Below are 26,919 nucleotides of genomic sequence, written 5' to 3' on the forward strand. Positions count from 1 at the left end.
ACATACATATTGAAGATACAATTTTCTGCCTTGATTGGCACTCTCATAAGTCATAACTTGGAGTCCTGGACAATATCAGTGTAGTTAGCTAAGCTTATTTAGAAGTCAAGGTGGTATTATGCATTATGTCCTTTCGTCTAAACTTGTTTTTTTTATAAGCTAAATATATATCATTGAAGAAACCAAACTTGACACAAGTATTGATCAAGTTTATTAAAAAATGGGGTACAAAACATAAAATGTACTATACTTAATTACAAAACCACCCCACCACAGAAACGACGGTCCTTAATTTCATCTAAGCTAAAACTATATACTATATTCTCAGCATTTTTCTTCCAGTAGCTTCAATCAGGAGAGCATCGTAATTAACTAGTTTTGGTTTACTACAACTCTCACTATCACCAAAGGTAAAAGCTTGTAAACATAGATTACAAACGTTTCTTATATATATAAAAAAGGATAGATAATATCATTACTCGCATGTGCGTCACCTGAAAATATTTAAAAGAAGAAAGCTCTAGAAAATTATTTATGTTTGATTTATTAATATGTGTGCAGTATTTAAAAAAAAAAAAATACAAGTGATGACATAGTTATTGATGAAAATATCAATGTTTATTGGTCTAAGTAGTAATAAGGAGTTTTGCTTTCATAAGTAAAGGCTTGAATTGAATATTAATTTGTGTTGTTGTTGGCACTAAAAATATTTGACAGCTAAATTAAATAAGGCATTTCTAGACGACTGATACGAGCCTAGCTAGAGTAGGTTCAATAGCGACCCAAAAACAATCCAAGTCTGAAGGAAGCTAATTAAGCTGCAGCAAAAATCACTTCAACATTTTTCCTCTACGAAAACACATACAAAGTGTTGCCCATTACACAAAAACCGTTCTCTCTATCTACAAGAACGGTTTTAAAAACATGGTATCTAAGGCGTTGCCCATTCCTAAGAGAGTGGTCTTTTTCATAAAGACAACTATGACAATAAAACTGTTACCCTTGGTATGGCTAAGAGAACAGCTAGCTTATAAAACTATTTATGAGAATAGTTTATCACCTTAGTAAGAAAATGCAACACATAAAAATCATTGTATAAAATGAAATAAAAAAACGGTTTATAAAACTATCCACATTAACGGTTTATCAATGTAATAATAAAACGCATCACATAAAAACCATTGTATTAAATAAAATAAAGAACAATTTTTTACTGTATCATCAAAAGGAAACAAACTTAAAACATTGTTTTTGGTTATATAATTATTATAATTAAGCTTAAATATAATTTTTTAAATGGAATAATATTTTTTGAATTACGAATATACTACATTTTTTTCTTATAATTAAGACAATAATTTTGGACTTACGAATATTCTTTTTTAATTAACAAATATTCAATATAAAAATATAACTTTGTATCCACACTAGTGAAGGAAAAAAAAAAAGATAGTGCCCCCATATCATTAATAACTTGATCACCAAAATTAGTTTGTGATAAACTAAAAGTCATGATAATGAAAGCAATTAATTGGGTCTCTAATGTATTTCCCAAACATAATGTCAATAATAATTCTTAGCCAACTATTAAGATAATAATACCAAAAAGAGATTAAACATCAAAAGTTACTTAAGAATAATCACCATACAAACAATATTCTTTATCTTCTACTTGATTCCAAGTTTTGATCTTCATTGGTTACCAGCAACATCCATCTAAAGAAAAAAGGAGATCAATAAATAATGAATTTTATTAATAAAAAAGTTTAAACAAAAGCACAAAAAGTGATAGCATTCTCCATAGTCCATATTAATGAACTAACATAGCATGCCACAACACAGGCAATCTTAAGCTTTATAGACTTTTCAAGAGTATTGTATATAGCATAGCAAACACAAGACAAATAAGATATATATAAAAATAAATGTATTGCAGTCCACGTGAGAATCATCCTATGTATAAAATATATTCTTACAACTAAAAGGGGCAACATGTACAGAAAAAGATAATCTAAAACGTAATGAATAGAAACAATCATTCATTTGTTTATCAATTGGGACAAGAATTTCACTAAAATAATAAAGAAATTATAGAAAGTTAAAAATAATATATAACATTAAATAATTGTAAACACATATATTTATTGTTAAAAAATAGTAGACAAAGTAGAATCTATTAAAAAACTCAACCACAATATCATAAATTCAAATCAAAGGAAAAAAATAATGAGGTTCCAAATCCACTGTCTAACCTCATAAATATAAGTTTCTCTTCTTTAGATTTTCTCAAACAAGTTCAAAATAACATACTAATAAGTATCCTAACTTGAACAGAGAAACAAAATGTTTTAAACAAATATATATATATATATATATATATATATTTGCTTATTAAGAAAACAATTACTCCCTGCTATATGTTGCTATTTGATAGTATACTATATTGATTATCTCAATTGAAGAATGGCAGACCATAATTTTAATTTTTCTATCTGATCATCCGAGCCCTTATGCTGAATTAAATGCAGTTTATGGAGACATTCCGGCTATAAATTATCCAAGACTGTGGATCATGATTATGGACAGTGAATGTTTCAATGTTAGGTATAAAAAATGCAGGTGGATGGGGTTGAAATTATCTCAGTTTGGTACGAGAAAGAGATTTGTTCGTTTTCATCATGGCCATGATTTAAAATAACTCAGCCATGATTTTAAGTTTTAACAAACATTATCTAAGTTGTCCATTTGAGCTAAGCAATAAGCATCCATTAGTAAAAAAGAGAGAAGAAAAAGGAGAAGAGTGAAGACATTGACCCACAAAGTGAACGGAAGATGAGGGAAGAGGCAGGCCCAACGCACTAGCACTTTGTGTGAAGATAAGAATTCTAAGTTTTCAAAGTGATAAATAGTAAGCAGCACAGCAAAAACACGCTACCCCCCACTAACCCAACACAAAAAAAAAAAAAAAAACCTGCCCACAAGCCATTTTAATATACCATTCACCTAGACACTTGGTCCCACACACACAGCATCTCACACAAAACATCCTTTTGTCAAATAGAAAAAATGTTTTAGTATCCCCAAACTGCAAAACACTTTCACCACGATATGATATTCTCATCTAAGAAGCTTGGTCCCCACTTCCTAGGTAGAGAGTCACAAATAAATACCTCAAATCATTCCCAATCCCGTTTAAACCCAAATAAACAAAAAAAAAAACCCAAATACATACAAAAACTTGACACCATAACCAGCCCCAAAATTCAATTGCCTTTCTGTTACTGCAAGAGTGCCATGTACGTACCCAATCAGATTTCAAAAATAAAACTCACACATTGGTCACTAATGACTTGCTTAACCCACATGACACAAATCACACACTGACTCATACTCCTATTGCATGTTTATGACTTTATTTAGCTTGATTCTATCTATTTCTAATGTATAATTTTCTAAATGATGCAGTTACGTTCAAAAGGATCATTTTGGGATGAGTTAGACTTTGAGTTCCTAGGAAATCTGAATGGTGATCCTGATACAGTTCATACTAATCTGTACACACACAAGAAAAAGGTAACAGACCCAACTACAGATTTCCGCACCTATTCCTTTCTCTGGAATCCTGCACTTGTTGTGTAAGTTCATAATCTCCAGAATAATACAACCTTGCATTGGAATATTCAATATTCAATACTCAATGCATGGATTCTTTTACTTTTCAGATTCTATGTTGATGGAAGACCAATAAGGGAGTTCAAGAAGTTGGAGGGTGTGGGTGTGGAATATCCAAAGAACCAATCTATGAAGCTATATACAAGTAAATGGAACGTTGATGATTGGGCAAAGGAGAGGAGGGCTAGTGAAGACTGAATGGAACCAAGCACCATTCACTGCTTCTTTCAGGAACTTCAGAGCCAAAGATTGTGTTTGGTCCAATGGGGTTTCTTCATGCAACTAACGTGAAATACAGAAACAAAATTCAAAGCATAATAGCTAAATACAGAGACAAAAGCTTACCTCAGCGTTGGGGTTCTGTGAGAGTGCGGTAAGAGACTAAGGCACAGAAGAGAATAGCTGCGCAAAAGCGATTAAGGAAGAAAGAAACTAACGCGTGACGGAGCGCATAGCATCGTAATGGCGCGATGGAGTTCAGTGCGTGACAGAGTGCGACATCATTGACGCCGCGTCGTGGTACAGTGCGTGACGGAGTGCGGTGCTGCGCTGCGTGAGAACTGAAAGCTGCCTCAGAACTCAAATGGTTTTGGCCAAATATCATACTGGAGGGCAAAAATAAAAAATAAAAAATTATCACGCAATCTAATTTTTGTTGCATAATAGAACAATTTTTACATTTTATTATACCATGATTTTACAACTTTACAACTGTTTTATAAAAATAAAAAAGGCAAAAAAGGTTGCCTATTTCATATAGAAAACAATCTTAAAATGTTGTCTAAAATAATAAATATTTTTTCTGCCAATGACAACATCTGAAAAACCCGTTGCTTATTATTACCTAATGCAATGGTTTTTTTTCTCTCCAGGAAATGTGTTGCCGTAGGCCATAAATGTTGTAGTGAATGGATACGTGGAGGCCATTGGTGGCCATTTTTTTTTTCAAGACTAAGCATGCATGTTTTCTTTTCTCGATCATTGGTCCATGTTCACAACTTTACTTGCTGTGTTGCATGACTTGGGTTCTTGATGCGTGTTTTGGTTTGGTGGGAATGGTGGGCTTGAGAGTTCAACTAGTGGGTGATGCCATCGAAGATTGGTTATTCGATGGGTTCAAGCTTTCGAGTAGACTGTGAAGCACAAACCTAATTGACTTTTAACCTGTTAAAAAATAAATTGAGTTAGATTGATTTTTTGTTTATTCATAGAAATTGAAGTCATTCATATTATAATGAATTTAATCAACTAATGAGTTTTATCCCTTTAGTAGATTCAACTTGTTTTATTAATGGGTTAAGAATTTTAATCCAACCCTACTCTAATAATGAATTATGTGAATTTATAGGTTAAATCATTCAACTTAACCTAACCCGATTAGATTAATTAAATAAATAAATTTAGTTCAATCCTCTTTAACATCTTTAAGTCCTATCTCGGCGAAAGATTATACAAGTTGGTTACGTAGCAAACTAACCTAAATTTGTTATGAATATTCTCATATCTTTTTAATTTGTATTTATAGTATATATAGGCTATTACTCTTAAAAATAATACACACAATTCTTATTCTCCTTAAACTCTTATCTTCTTTACTTTTGATCTTTTTATTCTGTTACTCCAAGTTATATTTTAATTAACATGTTAGCACGATCGTTTTTTTTCCCTCCTTTTTATGTGAGTATTAAACAACAATAAACACATATTTGCATACTTAACTGGCTACATCAAAAAGTGATCAACCTACACAATACTCAGTCTCATCTTGACTATTGATCTTAAAAGATATATATTATATCCAACAATCTGGTTAAACTAATAAGTTATCATGCATGTACCACTTTGGTCCGGGTCCGTGTTAAATGCCGCCTTCTTCAAATTAAAACAGATGGTTTTGTTTTTATCTTAATTAATTTAATTTAAAGAAACAAGAGTTTAGTCTATGCAATGTACCTTTAATGCAGGTCCAATGGGTACAAAGTGTGGACTGTGGGGTTGAAAACTGTTCAATATGCATACAAAAGTAGGTTCAAAGTCATGTTTAAAAATTACATTTACTTATTAAACATGACGATTGAGTGTGTTACGTTCCAATAGTATAGAACAGTTACATCACTACATGAAATTATAAAAATATATTCTTGACCTTGTGGCACAATAAATTGAGCATGCGTTTCACGGTATAGTCGGCTACATATTTTACGTATTGAGTCTTATCGCACGCACGCAGCATCATCAAACTAGCTTTCCTCTTTAATTAGGTTTAGTCAAATTAAAATTAATGGTCAATTACATTTTTTTAAGTTTTGAATTTTATTATACATTATCGTCATAGTAGCTTTCTTTTTATAAAATCCAGTCTGCAAATTAAATTTATCGTGTACTCAAATAAGTGGTAAGTACACAAGAATCACTTATTTACATTATGATCATTATATGAATAATTACCGTTTAGTATCAGCCTAAGTCATGATCATGACCAGTTATGTCACTATAAGTAAGAATATTATTCAGAAATAATCTTCCATTCGTGGAAAAACATTGTCTCCTAACCTTTTTTCCTGTGTTAATAGCATTTTCTATATATATATATATATATATTGAAAATAACAATAATAATAATAATAATAAGAATAAGATTAAATATTGATTTGTATTTTCACATATTTCTAAAGCATACACTATGTTAATTATATGTGATGTACATGAATAAGGTTTTGAATACTTTAAGTTGATTTTAATTTTTTTAAAATATCATTTGTGTTATAAAAACTCTTAAATCAACTATGGATTTTTAGATAAAATTATCTAGTAAATTTTTTTTGCATAATATAAGAGGAAGATAACTCACGTATAAATTAAAGAATAAAACTTAAATACAGTTTTTTAGGTATTTTTTATGCTGTTTTCTAATTATAATTAAAATTAAAATTTTATCTCAATAATCTATATTGAATTTTAATATAAATTTTTATTGCAAGAGTTAATTAGGTGAAACTTCAAATCTAATTAGAAAAATATATTAAAAAAAAACCTAAGAAACTACATATATAAAGGTTTATCATAAACTGAATCCCTCCTCAAATTAAGTTAATTTATTGATAAATGCAGTATATGCATTCATGCATGCAATGCAAGAAGCCGGTTCCGTTACTTATTTGTTCCCTTCTCTAGTTTTATGACGTTTATAAATGTTATTGATATTTTGATTTGTTTTATCTATAAAAAAAATTGAATTTTATTATATTATTTATCTCTCTTATTAATTGATATTTCTCTTATTTATTTTTCCAACATTTCCCTCTGCCGGCATAATTAATGTTATTCTAGAATTAAAAATTATATATAACTAAGAGTATCATTAATTAAGATAAGAATATAATTGAAAAAAATATATATAACGAGTGTATTGGGTTAAATAACTTAATTCAGTGGTATTTATTAAGTTCTCATCTTGTAAGCACTTACGTGTATATGTAAGTTAATTTTATAATTGAAGAGAAAATCAGGTTAAACTATTTTTATATGAACATTTTATAAACCTCCCTCCCAAATATTTATATAAGTAATTAAGTCATAATATAAATCTAAATAAATCATAAATAAAATCTTCTAAATACACCCATTAAGTTGAAAAGTAGTATTAATTGATATATTACAAACTTAAATTAAAAAAACAAAAAAAAACTTCTATGTAAAAATATTTTTTCTCCAGAAACGACAAATATAAAAACCAAAGAGAAAGTAGTATATATTTAATTACTTTATTTCATAAGTTGTTATCACCCGTGTATAAAAGCCCTCCATCCGAAAATATTGACTAAACCAATGACACAAATCAGGTGTATAGCTTTGAAATTTGTTTTTGACTTTGAATCTTACATAGTTGTTTTTTTTTCTTTTCAATTATCAAAACGGATTAACACACTAAATTGTAACATAAATGTTTACTTTTGATTTAGATATTTTTATAAGTCTCTTTCAGTAATTCTGTAATTGCAACCTTAATTTGCTACATCATCCCTCAAATGAAGGTTGAATAAGAAGAAAGGAGGAGAGAACTTGCACACGTGAAATTTGAAGGAGTCATCATGACCTAAGTGAGAAAGGTGCTCATGCACCAATTAGCTTCTTGGAAAGTATAAGAAATTACCATTGTCCACACTCAACGTAGCAAACAGTTGATATTGTGGACTATCTTAACATGTTTGAAAATTTTCTCTGCAAGTATTTTTTTTAGAAGACAAAATAAAATGAGTTTTTTTTATAAGTTTAAATTAGTTTATGTATAAATTAATTTGTAAAAAAATTATTAACTTTTCTTAAAGATATTTTTAACTTATGATATAAGCAAAATTTTGACTTATGAGAAGTTTATTTTTTTCTTATATTCTTCTCCTATAAATTTATATGTAATTATGAAGAAATTTATTCAAATAAATCTTAAAACACTGACTAATGAGAAATATTATACAAAGGATAGTGATAGAAAGAGAGAATAATTATTGTTGTGTCTCAAAGCTTAAGTTGACGGTTCCTTATATAAGGCTAGTTTGTTTAAATATTAAAAAGAAAGTAATTTAAAAAAATGTTTTTTTATAAGCGCCTATTTAAGAAGTAGTTAAGATTTGTTTCTTTAAAAAACAAAAAAAAAAACTGCTTATTTTTATTAAGTATATGCAGTTTAAACAAAAACATCAAAAAATTATAAAGCTACTTATTTTGTTTTAAAAAGTAATTTTTTAAACATAAATAAACTAGCCCATAAGACCATAATGTTAGTGTAAGTTTGTCCCATTTGCAAATATTAATAATGAATAGTTCATAATTCCTAAATAAATATAATGAAATTAATATAAAGAAAAATTATCTGATATTGATATGAGTGATATTGAGTTTGAATTTTTTAAATAAGATTTTGAATTTAAGTTTTATAGATTAAAAAATATAATTAAAAGAAAATATCACACTAATTGTAACTATAGACAAATTTATTAGTGAAAATTAATCATTGACAAAGGTAATAGATACTTAATACTAATATTATAATGATTAAAAAATAATAAATTGTTTAAATATAAATGCAATTATTTGACGATAACAATAAATTATAATAGAAAAAGACTTTTAAGAATAAAATAAGAGGAAGAGGAAAATGAGAGGAAGAGAGGTGTAGAAGACTAGAAGAGATCAGAGTGAGAGAGAAAGAAAAAGAGATATAAAAAAATGAACGAAAAAAAATGAAAGAATAATCACAAACAGACATGAACTACCAATAAAGATGACAAAAAATGATTTTATATAAATTTTTTTGAGGTCAGCAAAAAAAATTCATTAAAATTTCTTTTAAAAAATACCCAAATCTATATACACAGATGAAGCAGAAAATATAAAAACCTACACACATGTTACCCCATATCTACACCACAACGTATGTGTAAATATAACATAACCAGAGGAATACAATTTCCCCTGCTGTAGTACCACGTGACAATAACTCGCACCGAAATCTCCGACCAGTTATGCACATCACACACCTTTGACTCCGTTCATTTGCAGAAGAAAGAGCCTAAAGAAGGAAAAATGAACAGTAAAATAAAATAAAATTTATATTTATATTTTATTTTAATTCAGAATTTTCATTTCATTTCAATTTTTTTTTCTGTGTTAACACATTCATAACTAGCCAATAGCAGAAGCTCACTGCACCACCATCATCATCATCATTCAAAACCAGTCTCTTTTCCCTTATTGAAGAGGGGCGAAGACAACTTCCAAATTCTCCGAGATCTTTCAAGGAAGAATGCGCAGTTAGGACTTTTTGGGCAGTTATGTGAAAGAAGGGCTTGTTTGCTACGTGAAATTAATGACATAGGTTCAGAAATCTTAATCATATTTAAGCCAAAAAATATTGTGTTTCACAAATAATTTTTCGAAAAAGACTATCGTGCTATAAAATGATTATCCAAACGATTATTTTACAGCTTTTAATAAATAAAGGACTAAATTAAAACAAATAGCCGACCAAAAAAAAAAATTAAAACAAATAAAATTAAGGGAGCATGCGAATAGTTTAGCCTATTTTTTTATATTTCATATTTAAATAAGTCATTAATATATAGTTTTTAAATTTATTTAAAAATGAAATTTCTGCTTTCAACATTCCAACCACGCCGTTAATTATTAAGTCCACAAATTTGACTCTAACGTATGTAAGACAAAATTGGTTGGTGGTGGTCAACTTAACTAATTAAAGGGGTCGTTTGTTGCTAATGACCTCCAGCACATGGTATATAATTAATTGCATACATAAATTAGAATCCAACATACTTAGGACAAAGACCTAAATTAAAAAGAAAAATGAAAAAAGTCATAGACGGACCAGATTAATACCAATGTTATCATCATGCATATGGACAAATATTTTCATTTGAAAAAAATTAAATAAATTGATGTATAATGCAACCAAGTTTGATCCTGCTAGAGAGTATATGCCACAGAAAACCATGTAAAGTTGATGATACTATATTTAAATAATTTAGAAAAATAAGCTGTAAATAAACTCTTGTCCAAATGCACCCATAAGTGTCAACTCGAGGTTAAATTTAAATATATATAACGATTAATAAAATAGAATGTAATAAAATGAAATAAATTATCAATTTATCTTTTAAATTCTTTTAACTTAATTTATTCATCATAGAAGAGATAACTAACAGTGTCACAATGATTCATGCTAAATGAGTCTACGTCCATGTGCGATTAAAAAATATAAAATAATTTAAGCTGCGTGATTTTCTAAATATGCATGTGACTTTGGACCATTTGCAAATTGCAACAGAACCGTATCAGGTATTAATTAAATTTGCCTGTGCAGGACTGTATTATTTTTGGTGTGCTGGAATGGATCCAAAAATTATTTAATTTAAGGGAAACATTAAAATAAATTAAGTTTGATCTAAAACATGCAAAAATAAGAAGGAGGAATATCTATACCTTGTGACATGATTCAAAAAGTTCAAATGAATCAAATCATATGCTTCATCACTGCACCCTCCTGACATTTAAACGATTAAAGTGCCTATAATATAAGAAATCTTTGTTATTCCATCATCCCATGGTGCAGGAGAGTTCCATCAAGCAAGGATAAAAAAAGTGTTAGCTACTGTTAGAGACTTGTCAAAAGAAAATACCAAAACTTGTCACGCTATACCATCATTGAATTATGTCCAGGAAGCAATTGTCCTTGTAGTGTTTTCCTGATTTTCCAACATAACTGGGCCCAGTCCATGAATTCCTTTTTTGATTCGCAGGCTCTGCATTGAGTGTGCTTGTCTGGGCCTATCTTTTAGTATTTCGTTAACAACATCGTATGAATCAGTATTTAAGAGTTGCGTTTTCCTTTTCTTCTAGTTAATAAAATAAAGGATAAATTACAATTTTAATTTCTCTATAATTTTAAATTCATAATTTTCGTTCTTTTATTTCTAAATTAAGATATTTAATCTTCTATTTTTCAAAATAAGCAATTTTGTTATGAAAGTCAAACATTAACATTGATGTGAAATATTGATGTTGGTGTAAGACTTATGTAGACGATTGACATGATACCTATGTAGAAAAAAATCAAATAAAATAAAAAATAAGAATAATTTTGATAGTAATTAAATTCATGATCCTTTATTCATAGACAAAAAAATAAACTATTAAGACACTTATTTTGTTTAATTAGCTACATTAACATTATTTTCTATGTATCATTAATAAAGAGTTACTATTTTGTTAATGTATTTAAGTATTTAATTAAACAAAGTAAGTATGCTAGTGATTTATTATCTTGTATATGAAGTCTATGGTAGGCAAAAATAGTTGAAAAACTAGTTCATTAAAATACAAATATTTGATAAAATTAGTTATTGAAGTAGTTGAAAAATATAAAATAACATTTATAAGGAATTTGAATACATATTTTAAGGATAAAAAAGAACAAGACATAAAAACCTAGAAGCTGCTATTTTAAAGAACTTTACTTCAAGTAGTATTTTAAAAAACTCTAGAAGCTACTAAAAAACGCTAGAAGTTAAAAACTTATTTACCTAACAATAAAACAAACTTTTTTAGCTAGTGAAAAAAGTTAAAAACTAACTAAAATGTCTTATTGAACGTAACCGAATTAAAGATCATGAATTCAATTTTTAATAAAATATTTTTTATTTCTCATTTCATTTAATCTTTTTTTACATAAGTGTCATGTAAACAGCTTACATAAATTTGATGTTAGCATTAATATAACACATCAAAGTCAACTTCGGACTTTGAATGATTAATTAACGACCAACTAATGAAAAAATCAAAATTACTTATTCTAAAAATTAGGGGAACTAAATATTTTAATTTAGAAATAAAAGGACCCAAATCACAAATTTAAATTATTAAAAAACTAAAATTATAATTTAGTCTAAGACCATTATATCTTTTTTTTTATTTTCTTTTTTTTCGAAGACTTGATTTTCTTTTTTTGCAATTAAAGTGTGAGATTTTTTTTTATAAATTTGATATTTTTTAAAAGGACAATTTAATCTCCAATTTTTCTAATTCTAATTCGTAGCCTTCGTTCCATTCTCTCATTGCCTCCCTGGCCTTCTTCCAATATTTATTTTAACAATTACCCTATTCACATTATTTTTTGATTTAAATATTATAATTTTAGATATTTTAACTATTACTCAACAAAATATAAATATGACATTTATTTAAGTGTATGTTAATTTATTTTATTTTAAACTCGGATGGAAATATTTAATTTTAAGATGTAATAAATTATAAAATATAGATTAATAGTAGAATGCATGATATAAAAAAGATATTAATTAAAAAAATTAGAATGATATATAAATAAAGTTTTTATGACACTTTAAAATTAATTAAAAAAGATTATAATTTCACCAAAATAAATTTAATAAAAAAAATAAAAAAAAGAATATAAACATTTATATTTGTAATTTTTTATTTATCAACTCTTATATAAAAAAAGACCATCAAGCTTATGGATTAATTCAAGTTGTTTGAATTTAATTAATAATCTGGGATTGTTGTTATTGCGAGTATTTAGATGCGTTAAATAACTAAAAGAAAGTTTTTACAGTCCATGTGATCCTATTTGCCTCGAAACAAAGTAATGGGGAGCTTGGCGTGGAAGCAGCTTCTTCTCAACGCTCTGGAATCCAACGCTCACCTCAAGCACTCTTCTTTCATGCAGCTCGTATGTCAATCAACCAATCTTTTTTTTTTTTCTTTTTTTTATAATTTATGCATTTTTATCCTTTTATTTGTGTTTCGGACAGGCAACCCTAGGAACCAACGGAACACCTTCCAACCGCACTGTCGTCTTCCGAGGATTCCAAGACAACACTGATAACATCCAAATTAACACCCATGCCCGCACTCCCAAGGTTCTTCTTATTTTCGATCAGTTTTTCTCATTTTTTTTGTTATTACACTGCTGGGAATTGGACTGTGGCTCATAATATTATTATGAGTATGCATTGTTAGCGTAAAAGTGTAAATGTAAAAAAAGTTAGTTTTATACTATCAACCAACTAATACTGGGTATGACTTTTGAGGTGTTTATCGTAAAAGTTAACAAATTTATATACATACTGGGTAAAACTTATTTACATTTTTTGTGCGTAGACTATTTACTCTTGATTTGTTAACTTATATGATGATTTTTTTTTTTGGAATAAGTTATGTTATCTATGGGCGTTTTAATTTTTTTTTTTACATTAGGAATCAAGTACTCGAATTGTGTACACGTTTTAAGTTAAATTCTGTTTTGAGATTAATTTACAGTTTTGACATGCATTCCAATTACCTTCAAATTCAATGGTTCAAATCAATTACATTAAATTCAATTCTATTCGACTATAGAGGCACATACTTGTTGCCATGTTTGAAATTTTCATTGAAAAGTTACTTAATTAAATGTCTTGATTGTCTTACTCATAGTGTAGATTGAAGAGCTCAAGCTTTGCTCCTCTGCCGAGGTAATTATTCCATGAGGTACTTTTTTTAATAAAATTTTGTGATCGGGCGTAGATTTTGAGACTAAGTTCAGTTCTTTCGGTTAGATATGTTGGTATTTCACAGATTCCTGGGAGCAATTTCGGATAAATGGGGATGTAGATATCATTGATGGTTTGAATCCTGATCCGCTAAAACTTCAGGTTTGATTGGAGATTTTCAGTTAAGATGAAATTGTCTGTTATTCCTTTTACCATTTGTTTGATCGAGTGTGGTTTGAACATTCTGTATAACTGTTGCACGTGTTTTTAATTTTTTATGCATATTTTGTGATGTGGAAAAAGAAAAATAGTCCAGGTAAAGCAATTGTGCTCTTTACAGCCATTTGCTTCTTTTACTGACTGAGAGAAGTACAATGCACACACCGTGATAGATGATAATGCGTTGTGCTTTAAACTAAGGGAGATAACAATGTTGACCTGTTCTGTAAAAGCAATTTGAACCATCTCTAGTGACTTCAGGATAAGACGAGCTAAAGATAACTAGCTAAAGGAATTGAACGTATCATATGACCAACCACTTCTGATTTTCCTCAGAAGTATATTAGGCATATGAGAAATCACATATAACTTAACAGACTAAGTAACTCAAACAGACCTGCTACATAACCAAAAGTCTAAAACTGCTTAAAGCTACTTAGGAGTTTTAGCTTGCATCCTTATGGACAAGATGGCACATTTGCTACCATAGTGGAACTTGGGGTTTTACATTATTTGTATGCACGTGCACCGTGCAAAATCAAGAAACCTTTATTCTCCCTCATCAAATCAGGAGAAGTAAAGCAAAACACTTGGGCCTTTTTCAGTTTGGTTGTAAGTTTTAAGTTTTGTAAATTTTAAAAACTTCAATCTTGCAAATCACTCCCACTTCCTCATTCACTCACCTCTCTCCGTCTCTCTCCCTCTCAAACATAATTCTTTATAGTTTATATTTCATCGATTTCCCAACCAGTCAACTATTGCAGCACTTTGGGGGAGGTGGCGGCAACAGTGATGGTGATGGTGTGGTGGTAGTAATGATAATGGTGGGTGGTGACAGACTAGCGGTAGTATGTGAGTCTTTTGGAAGAGATGGTGAAAGTGAATAATTTGTTTTTACAACTGAAAACATTAAACCAAAACTACTTTTTATTGTATTTTAAATATTGAGCTAAAAGTATTTCAAAATTGAGTTAAAAACCTATTTAGCTTATTTTAGCCAAAGTGTCAAACATTTTATTTTTAAATTTACATTTGAAAACCAAAAACTGTAAACTCACAACTTCCTCAAGCATGCCCTTAAATGAGCCCGTTTTGGTTTACATCATTCCAACGTAAATGTTTTTGCAGGTTATATAACAAAGCTTTCTTATTTTCAATTTTAAATGCTGTCAATTGCTATAATCTTATCAATTCATAATGCAGCAAAGAGAAAAATCCTGGTTTGCCAGTTCATTGAGATCAAGATTGCAATATTTGTTGCCCAACCCTGGACTTCCCTGTCTAAATGAGCAAGCACTGCCAGAAATATCATTAGATCCTTCTATAGGTCCAGTTGATGCTTTTTGTCTACTAATCCTAGAGCCAAATCAGGTAGGAATATCTCTCATGGTCTATAACATAAATATTTTCCTTTTTGCATCTACACATTCCATTTGGTTTCAACCATTTACAGGTTGATTACTTGAATCTGAAGAGTAACCAGAGGCTAACTTTCAAATCAAGTGTGAGTGATGCAGCAAAGAAAAGCTGGATTGTGGAGAGGGTCAACCCATAATCTGCTCTCTGTCAGTGCCATGTTCAGATATCACTGTAAACAATAAATTGCATGTTATAAAAGTATATTAGAGGATTGACTATGACTTAAAATGTTTTAGATATTCATTTTGTAATGGTTACTAGATTAGTTTTTGTGCTTCCCCTTGAGGGTTGTGCTTCTTCAATATAAACCGAGTAAGATTGGATGTGATATAGCCTCGTGTAAAGCAACTTATCTATCTGGACACCTCACTGGGAATTTGTATAGAGGTGGAACCTGGGAGAGAACTGGAGTCACTTTTTATCAATTTCATTTCCATTAATATTATATATTTTAGTTAATTTCAGAATACTGATGGATTAGCAGATATAAATGAAACTATAGAGAAATAGTTGCTTATTTTTGTCAGCTTTCGAATAGAAATTTTGAAAAATATCCGATTATTTCTCCAAATTTAATCTTTACCAAACATGCTATAGTCTTTTGGCTTTTTACATCCATAGTTTTTAAAAGAAATGCCAATGCTTCATTTTACAGTAACAAACATGGAGCTAAAGAACACTTGAACTGGAAGGTCTCAAAATCATCTGCTAGGTCTATTTGTTATGATCTACTGTGATCCGTTGGCAGTCTTAACATTGTGGCAGGTCTGGTGGAGGATGTGGTAAGGATTCCAGCTCTCCTTTTCCATTATTCACTATAAATACCATTCCTAGTCCCCATGACTTGTGTATGTCAAGGCGGCAGTGCATATACCACACCCCTGCAAAAACATTTCATGTTATGTTGATAGTAATAGAATAAATCTATTATTCAATTGATAAAGAGGGAGAGAGAGAAATCAATAATTCCTTGCAGTTGCAATAAAACAATAGAGAAATTAAATACAGCACTAGGGTCTCTACCTGGATTATCAGAAACAAAGCAAATTGCTGCCCATCCAGCCGATGGAACTCCAATTGTGTTCATGTATGGAGGAACCACTAAATTGAATTTTGCAGTTCATGGGCTATAGTTTCCTGTGCCATACCCTACCACATAAAAGCTATAGCCATGGAAGTGCATTGGGTGGTTTTCGGTTGCAGAATGACTTGTACCCTGCTACTATATTTAAGGACCTTTGTTCTAGTACCATTCAATGACTGTGTGTCGTGGAATGTTATTTGGGGCACCATTAACAAAGTCAGAGAAAAAGGAATGCAGAAAGATTTATCACAATTACTTTGTTAGTTATCTTTTGTTATCTCAAATACCATTAGTGGAGCAGTTGTAGTTGGGTCCTGGATGATCGGTAATGGTATATGCATCTGCTACAGGAGGAGGTCCTCCACTTGCTATAGTGGCATTCTCAACTTGTTGGAGATCCTGCAGCCAATATTCCCCTGCTATAATGCAAATCAACCCACAAACAAAAGCATTATATGAAAAACTTATTATTAATAAGTAATGCTCTAAACTCAAAACCAAAGGGAGCTGGTACCAAGTTACCTAGTATAATTATGTGCTCCTGATAGGGAAACTTAATGGGTATGGTACTCCTGTCTTTGGATACACAATCATGGCACCATAAACTATTCCTCTTATCCAAGAAACATGAGCTTGCCAGAAGAAGGTGCCCTTCTGCTGCACCACTGTAAAATTATAGGTGAAACTCAGGCTTGAAAATAGAGGGCACACATGCCTATCACAAGGCACGCTTTGCTGTTGCAAACATGCTATAATGAAAGAAGTGACTTTCCTGCTGAAGTACAGAACACATTATCCTATGAGAATGGACTTTGCATGAAAAATGGACATTCATTTAATGCAAACATTAAATGTTCCAACGGACTCAAAAATATCCTACAAAAAACAGAGTGGAGAATCCATCCGTTGAGAGACAACAAATACTTAGAGATGAAGATTATATATTAAAGGGCATATTCTTTTTGTTATGAGTGCATAATCTGTAAAAATTAAGGACACTACTTAAATGTTATATTAGATCGTCTCATTAGTGCATCGTCCGGAAATTTTTAGACGTACAAAGACAGATCATGATTTGATAGCATATCATGCACAATTTTTATTGTTTGTATTTATTTGCATCTAATCAAAATAATTAAGAGTCTTAATTTGTCTTTAAGACATAATTGTCTTTTGATTTAACAATCCCCTTCTTTAATGATGTCAAACAAACACAAATGTAAAAGTTAAAGATATAAAATGATAGTTTAAGTGTTACTATTATCAGATGCAACAATAAAACATAAAACAAGACTCTGAGGTAAAACTAACCATGAGGAGGGAGGAGTGAGAGAAAAAAACAGAAAAAGAAAGCAAAAAAGATGAGCGTGCCGTTATGTTTTAAATTTGTTGGTGTACACATTATTTTCCCAATTTTATCATTTTACTTTTTACACATACTGCAATTACAATTGAAATAGAGTGAGGAGTTGCAAAATTACTGAGGACAAAAATGTATAAAATTGTGTACAGTATTTCCATTATTATATTTTGTTATAAATTATAGATATATTGTTATAGATTCAATTTCTGTCTCTTATGTTTAGTTGTTGATTTCAGGCCTAAAATTCAGTGACACTCGTTATTAAGTTTATGATTTTGTAATTAAAAAAATCACAATGTAATAATAAAAAAAGTTATTACATTTATGATTTACCTTCACTTTGATTGCCAAAACGGAAAACGTGCAAATTTATTTGAATATTATTTCCTTCGCATCTTATTATAAGGTTGAAATTAAAAGGGTGAATTGATCATTTTTTAAGATTTAATGTAATACCTTTCCAAAAAAAAAATTCAATCTAATACCCTTTCAAAGAAAAAAAATTCAATCTAATATAAATCCCTTGGCATGTTAACTCTAGAATGGTATGAAAGGGAGCAAAAATAGTAACTCAACGTTTGTTAATTAGTTTGTTCATCGTGAATAGTTTTGAAAAAAAAAAAAAAAACTCTTTTCATCCCTTCTATGGGATCAAACTTAGGTTTTCTTTTCCCCCACAAATTTGGTATATGTCATCAATTGAGTTACACCCATTAGATTAAATAATCATTAATATTTAATCCTAGATCAGACATCATAAATGTTCCAATCATAAATGTTCCAATCCATTTGATTCAACAAAATTTTACATCCAGTGAAAATCAAACATGTTTTCTTACTAAATAAATAATTGTTAATTTACTTATTAGCATTAAATTTTTTATAATTATAATATTTTTTTCAAAATTATCATTAACTCTATTAAAAACTTATTCATCTTCTCTGGTCTCCATAAGAGAGAGAAAAAAAACAATGCAAGATATTTTAGTAAAATATAACTAATGTGCCAGGAAATTGAAATAAAGTCTTATAAAAGAGGATGAACAAATTTTCAAAACCATGTCTTATAAACAAAGACAAATGAAATATTAATTTAAGACAAATTTAACACTTCAACTAAATTAATGTATTTTCTTAATTTTGGTTAATTAGTTAATTAAACCTTATAATAAGGACATAGGAAGTATAACATGAAGAGAGAAAATTATAATAATAGAGTGTGTTTGATAATATATTTAAATTAATTTTTAATTTTTTTATTACTTAAATAATTTATTTGATTGTTTAATAAACGAGTTTATTTGATTGTTTAATAAATGAGTTTTTTTAGTATTTATGGAAAACTACATGGAATTAATTTGCAAAAAATTACTCAAGAAAAAAATAAGCGTTGAATCATTTTCAAGTCAGACGTGAAATCTTTTTTCTAAAAAGTAAGCAGTTATTCGATTCTTACTCTTTGTAAGCTATTAGTTATCATTGAAGAAGAATTTAGCTTCTTTTTTAGAGTATTAGTTATTAATTAAGAAATGTTCATTGTAATGTGCGTCTATGACCACACGTGTGAGCCTTTATTTTATTTTATTTTATAAAAAATACATTTTATGAAAATGTTGTTGGTATTGCGAAAGGAACACACAATTTTTTTGTATTCCGACTATAAAACTGAACATACATAGAAGAAACATGACAACAAATCAACCATTGAATCTCCTTAATTATAGCATTAAATTTCCTAATAAAGAAAGCAAATCAGAACAGAGATTTTAGGAAACATTCTTTCTAATATTAAGCATCCACCTAGTAAGGATTGATATCTGAATTAAAACGGATCTAGAAATTAGAATTCAACACTCCCCCAAGTGGGAGAGTAGATGTTGATCATTCCTCATTCGATCTTCAAATATTCAAACTTGGTTCTAGAATGAGCTTTTGTTAAAATATCTGGACTCGGAGATGAGTGTGTGGATCAGGTTCATGATTGTTCACACATACCTTGATCTAAGGCTTTTGTACTATGCTCGGTATAAATGAGATTTGAAATGATTTTTTTATGATGTTTCCTGTTTAGTGTAGTCAGATCATTATTTTGAGAATAATTATAAATATTTATATTATTAATAAATATTGTGATTTATAATTTTTATATAGTTAATATGATTGATGATAGAAAATGAAATGAATCTATTATGTTTTTAAATACATTAGAGAGATTGATTTGTTAGGTAATATATTTACGATTTTTTTTATTTAAAATATTTAGTAAATAAAATTTATGATCTTTATTAATAATTTTAAATATTTTTAAAAAATTCACACAATTTTTTAAAATTTTAAAAATTTATAATATGTTTTTATATCCTATGAATTTATATTTTATAAATTTATTAACATGTGAAGTAAAAAATCTTAATCATAAAAATCTTTTAATTTTTTTTTAAATTATTACATTTTTACAAACTTTTTTAAAATTCACAATATTTTAAAATCTTAATCTAAATCCTCTTTTTTTTTTAGTAAACATTCTTATTACTGTACATTTTACATACTTTTCTAAAGTTAGTTAAAAAAATTATTTAAAATATCAGTTCCTAATGACATAAAAGAAGCTAGGTGTAGCACCAAACGCAACTGCTATGGCACACCCCTGCATAACTGCATTTTTGTAATAGAAGCCATTGTCGTGGTGTAAGCAATAAAGCAACTGCAATTCGCATAGCCAAAGGAAAAAGCAGAAGAAATTATTAGAAATAAACTTCCACAACCACTTCGCTGTTCTGCTCTGCAATCATGGACTTTATTTCTCTGTTCTTCCCTTTTTTCCTAGTGAAGCTTGTCCTCAAATTAAAGTATCCAAATTCCCCCATCATCACGCGTCTCTTCCAAGCAACCTTCCACCACTACCACCCTTAATCCATTCCATTCCTCTTTCTCTCTCTATTTATTTCATCCCAAATCCCCAAATACAAATCATGAATCTTTCGTCGTTTTATCACCCCCCAGAACCCAAAACCCACAATTTCAATTCTGGGCATTCAAATTAGCCACTAAAGTTTCAATTTTGAATTCTGGGTATTCAGTTTCCGGCCATGCCACCTCAAATGCAGCCCTTCGCCGATTTCCTCCGCGCTCCGCCGGCGGCGGCGGCGGCGAAGCCCATCGTGAAGAAAACGCTAATAGTAGAAGAATCTTCATTAGACAACCCGGATCTGGGCCCATTCCTTCTGAAAATGGCCCGAGAAACAATAGCTTCGGGTGAAAGCCCGGTAAAGGCCCTAGACTTGGCAATTCGGGCCTCAAAGTCCTTCGAGCGGTGTGCAGGTCCGGGCCTGGAACTTGCCACGTGTCTCCACGTGGTTGCTGCGATCTACAGCAGTTTGGGGCGGTTGGATGAGGCGGTTGAGGCCTTGGAACGGTCCATTTTGTTGCTGGATAGCGAAACCGGGTCGGGTCATATCATGGCCCAGTTTTCCGGGTACATGCAACTTGGGGATACTTATTCCATGATTGGACAGTTGGATAGATCCATTAAGTGTTACGAGTCGGGTTTGAAGATCCAAATGGATGTGTTGGGTGAGTCCGACCCGAGAGTTGCTGAGACTTGTAGGTAAAGTATAGTAACTCTATCACCTTATCCAATATTCATCGTCTCATTGCTATTTATTATGGCCCACATGTCATTGTACTAATGAAAAGCTAGTACTTAACCTACATATATAATATATAAAAATAATAATAATAGCATATTAAGAGAAATGCTTCTTTCATAAATAATTCTCCGTACAACATAGGATAATGTTGCCATCTTTATCCAATATTAATGACGAAGAAATGAAAAGTAAAGAAGAATACAATGGTTGTTGACTTTGTGAATTGATTCTTTAAGTTTGTTGATAATGGCTATTTGTCCTTTTCTTTTGAGTTTGGTACTCTACAGCTACATGTTTAGTTGTTAATTAATCAATTTTGTATTTGAGGTTGATTTTGGATTTGGATTTGGATTCATATAAACTAATTCAATTGTAGGTGGGTGGGTGGCTAGCTTACTTTCGTTGTTCATTTTATTTAAAAATTTCAGGATCTTTATTGCTGTTGTTTAAAAATTTAAGGATCGGTTGTTGAAATAAATAATGACTTATTTACTTTAAAGGTATTTTTTCTCCAAGCAACTGGTGCTTAAACGAGAGAGAGTCAGAGAGGACCCACTTAAGAATATAATCCAAAATAGCCCTCAATTTCTTTATAAAAAAAAATTGTCGGCGGAAACATTAGATTATGAGGAAATGTTCTGGTTTGTGAAAAATCATTAATATTGGTTATATAACTATTGGTTATATAATTATATTAGGACATGCTTGGTGTAAATTACTTTCGTAGAAACAATTGTTTATTTAAAAACAACTTTTTCCAATAATAAACGATTAGTTTTTAAAATAAGTTGATTTAAACTAATATCTAAGAAGAAATACTATCAACATTAATGTATCTAGCTATCTGCTGTAATATTTCTTAGAAAAAAGTTTAGAGTCTACTGCCAAATCATTTGTACAAATATTAGTTAGAGATAAATGATTTATAGCCTTTATTCATCACATTTGCAATGAGACACATGCATCACTGCCAAATTTGTATAATTTATAATATCAATCACTGATGTGTGTGCTGGACCCGGTATTGATAAACATGTAGTTGTTGGCCACGCATTGGTTTTGGAATCTACTGTGAATTTGGGGACGTTAAGTTTCAAAATCTAAAGAATTTTCCTAAACTATAAGGAACTATTGAATAGGCTGAACCTTCTTGGAACTAAGCTATGATGGTCCCTCTCATACACGTGTTTCATTTCTATTTCCAAGAGTTCTTTTAGTTTTAAAAAGAAAAACAAAGAAAACAGACACTTACACCAAGCTTATGTGATTATGTCTCACTACATATAGTACCACTCCAGATGACCAACATTTCTTGAATTAGGATTAGGACTTAGGACCATAAAGCAGAAGAAAAGAATAAGAAAACATCTCAGTTATTTTAGTTTTTTTGGTTTAAATCAATTTGGAAAAAAAATTAAAACTAGATATTTTTTATGAGAAATTCATTGTTGGGTTATGAAATTATTTTAGAAAATCATACTGACCCTTATTCCTTCACCATATATCAAAATGCTCTCTTTTTTCTTTTCTTTGTGGCATATACAAAAAAGATCCTTCCTTTTGTACTTGAAGAAGCAGCAGAAAAATGCTGCATTCTTAAACTTGTTCTCGTAGCCATCTTATGAGAAACTAGATAATTAAGTGAATGAATAACCTTTAAAATCACAAGAGGAAGTATAACCAGGGAGAATGTTTGAATGCAAATTGTTTACTTTTCTTTTCTTACTCTGTTAGGTGAAACCCTTGTCATATTATCTATTTTCTAGGTGGAAACTCTTGGAAGAAATAGTGTGTTCTTTCTGTCATGTGATGGGAATAAGAGAACAGAGAAATTGACAATGCATTTAATTTGCTTGATATTTTTTATGTTAATATATTGTCAATATCATGTCTGGTTTATAGGGTTAGGACACTTATGGGATATGGTGCTGAAAATTTCCCTAAATAATTGCTTTCCATGAAGGGCAGGTACCTAGCTGAAGCTCATGTTCAAGCCATGCAATTTGACCAGGCAGAGAACTTCTGCAAGAAGACCCTTGAAATTCACAGGGAGCATTGCTCTCCTGCTTCCCTTACCGAAGCAGCCGACAGGCGTCTAATGGCCCTTATATGCGAGGCAAAGGGAGATTATGAACTGGCACTTGAGCACCTTGTCCTAGCTAGCATGTCAATGATAGCAAATGCACAAGATAACGAGGTTGCAGCTATTGATGTTAGCATTGGAGACATTTACTTGTCACTCTGTCGTTTTGATGAGGCTGTTTTCGCCTATCAGAAAGCACTAACAGTGTTCAAATCCACCAAAGGTGAAAGCCACAGTTGTGTGGCATTAGTGTACATTCGCCTTGCTGACCTTTACTACAGGACAGGAAAATTAAGAGAGTCAAAATCGTATTGCGAAAATGCCTTAAGAATATACAGCAAGCCTGTGGCTGGAACAACCGCCGGGGAGATTGCGAGTGGTTTGACCGAAATCTCTGCCATCTATGAAGCTCTAAACGAGCCTGAAGAGGCGCTGAAGCTGCTACAGAAGGCGGTGAAGTTGTTGGAGGATATCCCTGGACAATATAGGACAGTAGCAGGAATAGAAGCCCAAATGGGAGTGATGTTCTACATGGTTGGGAAGTATATGGATGCTTGGAAGTCTTTTGAGAATGCTATCACCAAGCTGAGAGCAAGCGGGGAGAAGAAATCTGCCTTTTTTGGAGTTGTATTGAACCAGATGGGGCTGGCATGTGTGCAACTGTACAAAATAGGGGATGCTGCCAAACATTTTGAAGAAGCGAAAGAGATATTGGAGAGAGAGTGTGGAACATATCATTCTGACACTCTTGGGGTGTACAGCAATCTTGCAGCAACTTATGATGCCTTGGGGAGGTAAACATCTTTTTGTTTCTTTATATCATTATATGTGTCCCTAGCAAATACTAAGACTATCATCTTGTTGCACCACATTTCATCATTATCACTCAATGTGCTGGAGACAATTCTTTCATGGCATGTCATGAGAAATGAGTGGTTCCCTCTTCATAATTTGACTTGAAAATGAAGTTTGATGATTGTGTATATCATTTTGTATTCTGTTGAAAAGAACTAGTGTAGGACTTTTTGTGATCCATGAAGTATTGAATTTATTGGCATGAGTATATGAATATGATGATGTGATAATTGTGTCTTGGTGGATGATGTTCTTTTTTTAAAATGTTATTGTGTGCAGAGTTGAGGATGCCATTGAGATATTAGAATACATACTAAAGATGAGGGAAGAAAAACTTGGAACTGCAAATCCAGATGTTGATGATGAAAAGAAACGGCTGTTTGAGCTTTTGAAAGAAGCAGGAAGAGTTCGGAATAGAAAGGGGAAAAAATCACTTGAAAACCTTATAGATTCCAATTCCTTAAAGATGAAGAAGGAAGGAAAAAAGAGATGGGCTGCTTTTGGCTTGAGAACTTAAAACAAGTCTTGTTCTCTTTTACTTTAACGAAAAAAGATACTCCCTTATGGTATATTTTTAAGAGTAATGATAGTTTCACATAATTTTTTTTCACTTGATAATTTAATTTGGATTAAAAAAAGAGGAAAGAGAAGAAAGGAAATGACTACTGGTGATTAATATTTTGAGAATTCTGTGAATGAAAGTCATGTAAAAGTGATATATAGTACAATTTTGTCTTTTACTCTTGCTGATTTTATTCACCATACGCTTTTCTCGATAATGGCACAATGCTGCTAACATTATTTTGATCCTACGTTAATAATCATACGCTTATGCACTTTACTTTTTTGGTTAATCATACTAATTTTTGCTGGCTACTTATACGTACCCTTTGCTCATCGGAAGCAATGAAGCAAATCGTGTAACATTGATGGTGTATCAAGAAATAAAATAAGACCATGACAGACTTGATCAGTTATTAATGTTGGCTTATTCATTGAGTCAAGCGTCATTAAAATAAACAGTTTCTTGAACACTTTTTTTTTTAGGAGTTCTTGCATACTTCTTTCATTGTTCAAAATCAGCTGATATATGATAGCCCTTACTAAAGGAAAAATAGAATTGCATGTCTTTATTTTCTCTAGCATTCATGGAGATAGGTATTAGATATTAGTTTTATCGATAAATAAACTTATAAATTTGCCAGCACACCGCATGCTATTATACAAAGCTCAATTACAACCTGGAACACTGCCTTAGGGAAAGAAACAAATATAATGAAGAAAAGATAAAGGCATATTTTGTGTAAATTTTCTCATAATTTCCCCCTACTCGGATTTTTCTTATTCTGAAAATGCTTATTATTTATTCTTGCCATATATGCACATTAGACATGACGAGAAACTATATAAGGATTGCACTCCACAGTCCACACACCCTTGAACCATTTTGAAAAAAAAAATCCTTAAAAGGTTTAGCATATAGCCAATGAATTTTAAACACAGAATAAGAATGAACTATTGTGAACCAAATTCTGAAGTATTCCATGATAAACAATGAATGAGCGGATGACCACTAGACAATTTTAAATCTTTAATCACAAATTTAATAATGTTGACAGCAATATCATCTATAAGAATGAATGGTTTTAGAATGTGCTCATGCCTGATTGCCTTCGAAATCTATGTGATAAGATAAATTTGCTCATAGTGTGTTCTTTAGCTCATAGATAAGATAAGAAGCAAGGCTTAACTTGGAATGATATATATGTTTCACTTTGCTGTTTTTTGCTATAAGTTTATTTTTCATAACAAAAATATACTACATTGAGTTTTTCAAATAAGTGAAAATTGAGAATCAGCTGTACTACTATTTAATTATTTTAAGCAACTTCTATTAGATTTGGTTCACTTTACCATGTAACACTTTCCCGTCTTGTTATTATATTAATATTAAGGATGCAAAATCAGATTCTTGTTTACTCAATGCCAGAGCATTCAAGGCTACTTTCATACATAGCATTTTTTCTTTTGTTTTGTTTTGAGTTTCTGTTCAATGATTGGAAGATAGTAGTAGTTGCAGATATTTATGTGGCTGGTAAATGGTAACTGTGCCCTGAACTGTAACTACAGCGTACTTTCCACACTTGATTATTTGCTGGAAGCAAAAGCTCAGCTAAATGTGAAACCTGTCAGTCATACATACCCTTACCAATTTGACTGGATAGACTGTTGTTGTTTAAATTGAGAGTTCTAGAGCATCTCTGACGCTAGTTGCCTACAGAATTGTTTATTTTTAAACATTGTTATTTAATTTTTTTTATCATTTGGAAATGATTTATATGTGTAAAATTTAGTTGCTTAAGTTGAAGTTATTTATATAATCAACGGTTGCTTATGAATAAAAGAATATTTTTTTATCATTTTAATCATCATTTAAGAAAATAATTTAAGAATTATTTAAACTCATATCATTGAAGTAAAATATATATGAGTTGTGTTAATTATGATAT

The 26,919-nt window shown here is 30.4% G+C and overlaps 2 protein-coding genes and 1 long non-coding RNA gene across 3 annotated transcripts; all 3 read left to right on the top strand.

Annotated features, from left to right (window-relative positions):
- The first annotated feature begins 2,548 nt into the window (after positions 1–2,548).
- LOC100794170 (uncharacterized) lies at positions 2,549–4,944 on the top strand. Its single transcript, XR_005889119.1, has 3 exons — positions 2,549–3,296; positions 3,466–3,635; positions 3,723–4,944. It is a non-coding gene; the product is annotated as an uncharacterized lncRNA (long non-coding RNA).
- A 7,787-nt stretch (positions 4,945–12,731) lies between these two features.
- LOC100779815 (pyridoxine/pyridoxamine 5'-phosphate oxidase 2) lies at positions 12,732–17,485 on the top strand. Its single transcript, XM_003548265.5, has 6 exons — positions 12,732–12,934; positions 13,017–13,124; positions 13,686–13,718; positions 13,803–13,898; positions 15,159–15,326; positions 15,409–17,485. The coding sequence occupies exons 1-6, from the start codon at positions 12,851–12,853 to the stop codon at positions 15,508–15,510; spliced, it is 591 nt and encodes a 196-aa protein (XP_003548313.1). The 5' UTR covers positions 12,732–12,850; the 3' UTR covers positions 15,511–17,485.
- Positions 17,486–20,326: 2,841 nt separating this feature from the next.
- On the top strand, positions 20,327–25,149 carry LOC100794697 (protein KINESIN LIGHT CHAIN-RELATED 1). Its single transcript, XM_003548364.5, has 3 exons — positions 20,327–21,428; positions 23,440–24,348; positions 24,689–25,149. The coding sequence occupies exons 1-3, from the start codon at positions 20,911–20,913 to the stop codon at positions 24,924–24,926; spliced, it is 1,665 nt and encodes a 554-aa protein (XP_003548412.1). The 5' UTR covers positions 20,327–20,910; the 3' UTR covers positions 24,927–25,149.
- The last annotated feature ends 1,770 nt before the right edge of the window (positions 25,150–26,919 follow it).

This window comes from Glycine max, chromosome 16 (genome assembly GCF_000004515.6).
Source record: "Glycine max cultivar Williams 82 chromosome 16, Glycine_max_v4.0, whole genome shotgun sequence".
NCBI classification, from domain to species: Eukaryota; Viridiplantae; Streptophyta; class Magnoliopsida; order Fabales; family Fabaceae; genus Glycine; species Glycine max.

Bases quoted from the DNA above. Each gene is read 5' to 3' on its own strand.
- LOC100779815 (XM_003548265.5), top strand. From the start codon at position 12,851: ATGGGGAGCTTGGCGTGGAAGCAGCTTCTTCTCAACGCTCTGGAATCC. The intron at 13,125-13,685 runs GTTCTTCTTATT...CTCATAGTGTAG, and splicing joins CCCATGCCCGCACTCCCAAG to ATTGAAGAGCTCAAGCTTTG. The intron at 13,719-13,802 runs GTAATTATTCCA...TCTTTCGGTTAG, and splicing joins AGCTTTGCTCCTCTGCCGAG to ATATGTTGGTATTTCACAGA.
- LOC100794697 (XM_003548364.5), top strand. From the start codon at position 20,911: ATGCCACCTCAAATGCAGCCCTTCGCCGATTTCCTCCGCGCTCCGCCG. The intron at 21,429-23,439 runs GTAAAGTATAGT...CATGAAGGGCAG, and splicing joins AGAGTTGCTGAGACTTGTAG to GTACCTAGCTGAAGCTCATG. The intron at 24,349-24,688 runs GTAAACATCTTT...TATTGTGTGCAG, and splicing joins ACTTATGATGCCTTGGGGAG to AGTTGAGGATGCCATTGAGA.